Source organism: Pezoporus occidentalis, unplaced genomic scaffold (genome assembly GCF_034315485.1).
Source record: "Pezoporus occidentalis ecotype Australia unplaced genomic scaffold, CSIRO_AGI_Poc_V1 ctg17, whole genome shotgun sequence".
Taxonomy (NCBI): Eukaryota; Metazoa; Chordata; class Aves; order Psittaciformes; family Psittacidae; genus Pezoporus; species Pezoporus occidentalis.
Window position 1 is genome coordinate 7,211,257 of NW_026913531.1, and position 6,978 is coordinate 7,218,234.

General features: G+C 35.2%; 1 protein-coding gene across 5 annotated transcripts in view; it reads left to right on the forward strand.

Moving 5' to 3' along the window:
* METTL25 (methyltransferase like 25) overlaps positions 1–6,275 on the forward strand; it is a 60,067-nt gene extending 53,792 nt beyond the window's left edge. For 3 of the 5 annotated variants that reach the window (XM_062613850.1, XM_062613851.1, XM_062613853.1), the window contains 3 exons: positions 3,600–3,674; positions 4,294–4,365; positions 5,949–6,275. In XM_062613850.1, coding sequence (XP_062469834.1) covers positions 3,600–3,674; positions 4,294–4,365; positions 5,949–6,047 — 246 coding nt within the window. In that variant the 3' untranslated portion in view covers positions 6,048–6,275. Of the gene's footprint in view, positions 1–3,599; positions 3,675–4,293; positions 4,367–5,948 lie in introns of those variants that run through there. The other 2 variants (XR_009963878.1, XR_009963879.1) reach the window with 1 other exon arrangement.
* Positions 6,276–6,978: the final 703 nt, after the last annotated feature.

Consider the following 6,978-nt stretch of genomic DNA (forward strand, 5'->3'; position numbering starts at 1 on the left):
GCGAACTTCAGTGTCTAAATGGGGCTTGCTTTGCATGTGTAAGTACAATTCTTTTCCTGAAAGTACAGACAGTAATTTACTCCTACTTTGCCTTGAAAAGACAGCTGAAGATTGGGTTGGGAACCTTTTCAAAACTGAAACCACGTGGCAAGCTCTTGCAGTTTCAGACAAAGCCAGTGTTATCTGGGTTTTAGTGTTCTTCCAGTAAACTGACCATATAATATAGCTAGCTACCAGTTACCCTTTTCATTGTTTTTTTCTGTCAATGCTTTTTGGTGGGTGCTTTCTCTCTTTTCCTGCTGGGCTGTTTCATTGAATTGGTTCACTCACCAAACTTTTAACTGAGGCATAGTTGCAAGAGTACCTAATCTGTCCATACCTAATCTAATAGTACCTAATCAATACACATCAGAATGTGTAGTAAGCAAGGTTGGAGTGGAAAAGCATTTGGGCCTAGTATTTCAGTATGACAACATCCAGGAGACATTTTTGACACAGCTTTTCATCTGGCAAACATTTCACAGGTTGCTTTCTTTTAATTTGAATGCTTCATGTTAAAAGATGGAGAACATAAAGGAAACAAAAGCAGAAAGGTTTCATGATCACATTTTTATAATATGGAACTTTGTATTTTAATCCCAAATAGCCTGTAATTTCAAAAATCCATTATACTAAACCCATTGTAGGTCTCAGTTGAAATGAAAAGCTTATAAAGCAGAGGTTAAGTAAACTATTTTGTTTATCTCATGACTGATATATTTTAGTTTGTTTGACTTCTTAGAGGGGGAGAGAAAAACAAATTAGATATTTACAGAGATTTGCTGAAAATGAAATACCAACAAGATCAAAGAAGTCCTATTAGTCCACATTAGTACTGCCAGATCAGCTATTCAACTTTGCCTTCATAGCTGGGAAAAAGTGCTTTATAAATTTAAAAAATATGGCTGAAAGACTACAAAAGTTTTTGTAACCATCCCCCTGTTTTAAGGCAGAGTTAGAATTTTGTGTAATTCTTGGAAAATATTGGTCAAACCTTAAAGTTTCATGTGATGGAGACTGACAACCTCAGTCCTTAATTAACCTCAAAGAGAGAAATTTTCTTCCAGTTTTTGGCTGAATTTTTTTTTTGCTGCAATGCAAGCCCATTAGGTCTTGTCCTATTCACCATAGGCACAGTGAACAAACTGTTCCCTGATTCTTGGTGATAGCCTTGTAAAACCTATGATTATGCCCACTTTCAATTTTCTCTTATTTAGCCTGATCAGTTCCAGTTGTCTCCTTGTTTCTTCATGGGTCATGTTTTCTAGATCTCTGATCTCTTTTCTCTCTGAGGGCTTTTTCAGACTGTTTCTTTGAAATCTGATGCCCCAAAATGGATGCACTATTCCAGCTAGAGCTTTGCCACTGCCAAGCAGAGTTGAAGGATTACTTCCCACACTTTACAGGCTGCTCTCCCATACATGTTGCAGAATGGTGACTGAGGTTTTTTTCAGTAGCTCAGCTGTGACTCCCACTCAGCTTGTGAACTGCTGTATCTCCCAGACTGTCATTTGCTGTTCCCCATCCTGAACAGCTATTCTTTCTGCCCGAGTGTAGTCCCTTATGCTTTTCTGTACAGTGTTTCAAACTTCACTTCTAATCAGTGCTCAAATTTCTGAAAATTGTTTTCTTAAGTTCCAGCAATTAAGTTCCTTCCTGTTGCACATTTGCAGGTTTAGTTAATTTGGTTTTTGTTCAATTTTCTGAGTTCCTAATGGAAACACTGCATTGTAATGGACCTCCAGTCAGTAGGTCTTTTTAATTGTTCAAAGACTCATTAATAACTACTCTCTGTTTATAGTCATTCAAACAGACTTTATTCACATTATATTAGTTTAATTTAAAACATTTTTCTTAAATTTGCTAATGAAATGATGTGAAATGGTGTCCAAAATATTGCTAAAATCAAAATCTGACAACAAGTTGATTTTTGTTGTCTTGAACCCTTTGAGCTTCCTTACAAGCAAAGGAGACTGACTTATGAGTTATTCTGTACAAATTCATGTTGACTATAACTCATCTGCTTATCTTTCAGTGCTTTTAAATTCTTTATTTTTCAGTTTTTTTCAGTGTATTGAATTTGAGCTTACTGCTCTATAATAGAAGGCATACATCTGCTAGCCACCTGACATACCATCTTTGAGAACTTTTCAGTGACAATAAGTCATAAATAGTTTGAGGCAACTTCATTCCCTTCTTTGTTGCCCTAGGATAAAGTTCATAATACATACCTGATTTGAAAACTTTTAATTCATAGAAATGTTCTCTATTTTTTTTTCTTATTTTATGCTGAGATTTCACTTCTTTGCAACTGAATTAGCCACATGCTCTCAGATGACTCTTCTAATAAATGTGTGCAAAAATATATTAAATACTTCAGCTTCCCTAGTCTTTTGTTATAGAACCATAGAATCATTCAGATTGGAAGACACTTTTCAGGTCACCGCGTCCAACTGTGAATTTAAGAGTGCCAAGTTCATCATTAAACCACGTCCTTCAGTGCCACATATACATGTTTGCCATACCATTACTTTTCTGATGAGTTTTGGACTAGCTCTTTCCATAGCTGCAACAGAGTAGCCACACTGTAAACAAAGAAGACTTTGTACTGAAGACAAAACATCAGGCTCTTTCACTTCTGCTCTTTCCAGCAGCCTCCATCACCAGTAAGGTAGTAAACCTACTTCCCCTTCCTCTGGCAGGTTACTAACTGTCTTGTTTAGCCTCCAGGACTGTGGAGAGCAGAAGAGTAGATATCATGACTTTTAAAAACTGGAAGATGTTGTGATCTGGTTGCCCTGTAAAGAACAGGCTTTGTGAAGGCCAGTTATGCTCATAGCTCTAGCTACCTCTGTGGTGCACTGGCCACTAAGGGCTGAACTAAGGGAAGGAGTATTTGGTTTAGTCAAGTTCTTCAGCTGTCACATTCAGCTCCAAATTGTAGCATTTGCAGTCCTAGTGGCAGTGCTGGCAGTGTTGCATGAGGTGATTTGGACAGGAAGAAGGGGAACGTGTAGTACGTCAAATAGAGGAAGTTTTATTTTAAAGATGGGTAACTTGAGGCATGTAGAAACAAAGTAATATTTAGAAATTCTGATAGTAGGTTTACTAATGTGAAATACCATCCAGGAGTCCTGACTGATGCATGTTACTCTCACACCAGAATCCACTCAGCTATTTAAATAAATCTCTTTGAGATGGGGGTGAAGAGGGGGTAAGATATATGAGAAAGGAAATGAGAATGTTATCTCCACTTTACTGTATAATACACAGTTAAGAATGGCTAGAGCTTTCTGAATAATGAATGTATCTCCGTATTTCATGTCAGTACAAAATGCTGTCTGAATAACAGTTGTTGTAAATGAGAACTGAGGAACTCCTATGGAAAATTATTGTAAACCTTAGGAAAGTGATAATGTGAAAAACAAAACACAGATTTCATTTTGTAGTGAGACTTTCAATTAGGAAAAAATATTTAATTTTAAAGTTCTCTTGAGAAAGTAACCAGAATAACTCTGATATCATTTTTTTGTTGTTTTGTTTGTTTCAATCCCTTGCAGCTCCCAGACAGATGTATAATGGATTACTATGAAAAATACAAGCACAGAATGAATGAGCTCGAAGCTTTTAATATGGTAAAAGTTATAGGATTAATACTATTACCTTGTATATTTGTGCTAGTCTAGAACAAAGCCCTGTTAAATTTTATGTGGAGGTGGACTGTCTTACGCTGTGGTATGCAATCTCAAAAACAAAGCAGCACTCTCTTCCAAACTCTGGAGCATATCCTAGTCCAAAACTATATTAGGTGTCAGTAAAATAATAAAGTGAACACATGGAAGATTCTTTTTCAAGAGGGACTATTACCCTGAAAAATGAAATGTTAGTCTCCTTTTAAACATAGACTGGTCTCCATGCAGTTATTTCATAAAAAATCTTTTTATTAAAATTCATTATTTCCCTCTTTAAAATTGTTCTGCTTCATGTAATATCATTTTCTTGCTGGACACTGTCTCAAAACCAACTAAATAACATAGTTTCCTGGCTTTACAGCATTCCATATATTTTTGATCTTTAGTATAATCTGTTTTGAAGATGCCCATCCCAAAGGGAAAATTGGCAAGGTGACATTTGTACAACAGAACCACTGGAAAATGACTGACCTTCCTGGAATTGTTCTGTGGAAGTATAGCCATTTGGAAGTATATTGTCTCTCATTCCCAAAATCATTATAGTGTCTAATCTTTCTTTCAGTTGAAGGTTGTTCTGGCTCCCTGCATAGAAGTTTTGATACTTCTGGATCGTCTTTGCTACCTCAAGGAGCAGGTATTTTTTGCATTATATTTTACGGTACCTAGAGGCTACATCAGTGAAATGAGACTATTTCAGCCAAATTATTACTCTGCAGACCAAAAGTCTCTGTTGCAGAATTATTATTCTCATCATATTTGCAAAAGTATAAGCATTCATTCCATTATGTATAAACATATGCCCAGCAGATGTTTTTATTTTCAGCAAAGCAGCAACATTAAAGTTTATGTTCTTTTAATTGTATGGTAATTACTAGTCAATAGACAGTAAAAAAGAAATTAATTAAATATGCAACAAATCTCATTTTATACAACATACTGAGATATTTAATAATTAAAAAGAATATTGGAAATGCTAAACAAACATTATGCTGCAAACGCCAAAGCTTACAATTTAGATCATGCAATTCAAGATATTTTGAATTAGGTCCAAAATATTTATGATTTCATTTATTGTTTCTTAATTAAGATCAATGATGAAAGAGGGTGCACTTTTTCCAACTGTATGGGTCAACTGAGGTACATTTGACATGTACAGCCTGGATATATTTTACAAGTGTAGACCTGGGACATAATAAGGAAATGCTACTGCATTTACTCCATAATGATTTATATTACAGTGTTTCTTCTAACACTAATTTTGAGCTTGGCCTGATTAACTCACAAGCAGCAGTCATACTTTCTCTGTGCCAGAAACATTTTCTGGACAAATAATAATTTACTAGGAGGAAATGGTAGCATCTTCCAGCTTCTGCTCTGGGCCATGGTCAAAATATAATTTAAAAATAAAGTTTAAACCCATTTGTATGAATAGCTCTGTTTTTCCACCATAAAACTTTGATTTTAACAGCTCCATTTTGTCATAAGTAAAAACTCACTATATTTTCTGCCACGGTGCACTTGGAATGACTGCATTGTAGTAAATATATGCTTTTATTCTAACTGGTATTTTTAGAGAGAGATAATTTGAAATATTTAAATAATGATGTATTTTCCCAAATATGTATTCCCAAATGATGTTTTTTCCCAACCAGTTCTAAATCACATAGAGATCTGTATGATTTCTTAGATGGGAAATCAGACTTGCTGCGTTAAGCGCTAATTTACCTTTTCTAAATGTAATATATGCATTGATTTAATCTTGGACTGGTTGATTCACAAAACGTGTTTAGGAAGAAAAAATAGAAATGATAAAAGCCATATGCAACAGGAAGACTGGATCCAGCTGGCCTGATTCATTTGAAAAGTCAGTTAATTAGCTTCAGTAGTAGAATGTGCTGCATAAAATGAGTAGGACTTGGTCCTTAATTTTTTTTTGCTATAGTGAAACAAAAAAAAAAACCTTAATTGGTAAAGGGGGCGGTAAGCTAACATTTGATAGTGCCAGAAATAATTTAGTGACTTGAAAATATATCCTGGTTTGGGTGTTCTTTTTTCACAACAAACTTCCTGTGATTTTCTTGTTAGTGTTTTTCCTGTTTCGCATCAAGGATTTATTTTTTCTTTTAATTTTGTATTTCAAAATGTGGACCTAATACCATGTCTTAGCTTTTAAGTCAAACACATTTTCATGTACTTCAAACATATATCATTTTACAGGAAAACATTGCCTGGTCTGGACTTGTGAAGTTATTTGATCCCGTGAAATCCCCCAGATGCTGTGCAGTTATTGCTCTGAAGAAACAGTCATGTTTTTAAGTGGAAGCAAAGTGCAGACAGTTTGAAATCTCTGAACTGATACTGCTCTTTCCTCATTTTATTCTGTTATTTTTAGCTGATTCGTCAAGAAAACTGCTTTTCAGCTGCAAAAGGAAAAAGTGCAATGCCTCTTTGAATCATGAGAAATAAATATCTCCTTTAAAAATACCTTTCCTTCCTTATGTCCATTATTAAAATGTTGCACATCTAGCTTTATTATAAAATTTATGACCCATATTATGTGATTATTATGTTAAAGTAATTTTTTATGTTTCTTCTTTTTAAAGCATTATACTAAGTATCGATACCCTTTCTCATGCTATTTCTAATCACAAGATCATACCTTCCTAATTTTTACCAGGGGTTGGCACCAGAAGTCTCAGAGTAGCCTCAACTTTCTCTTTTCTGGATTCAGATGGTGCATAGTAAAAACAGAAAAATAACCTGCACTGTAAAGAGGAGATTCATACACTAAATAAGATCTTTGTACTTCCCTACTCTTCACATCTTCAAGACCACCTTCTTATAGAGCAAAATAGAAGAGCCTAGACATTAACTACCTGCAAAGAGCAGTTTTGGATTGACCCCTTCTTCCTTCAGGGATGTTCCTGGCGTGCACTTCTTTGCCTGTCACTCTGGAAGAAAAAAATGTGTGTGCTCTAACACAGTGGGAGATTTCCCAATACTTAGGAATCAGCTGCCCTGCTGGGGTTCAGTCTGTAGTCCTTGCGTTGTATCAGAAAGCTATTATCTAGCCAAAATGTGTTGGGTAGAACTAATTTGGTACTTAAGTGAATTGAAACTTGCTAGGCAGTTTCTCGTTCACTGTACTGCATTCATGTGTGGGAAATGTATTTGTTGATGCATTTCTCTCAATGGGTAACCTAATTAAACTTGCAGATTTTCCATCAATTAAAAAAAAGTTTCTATT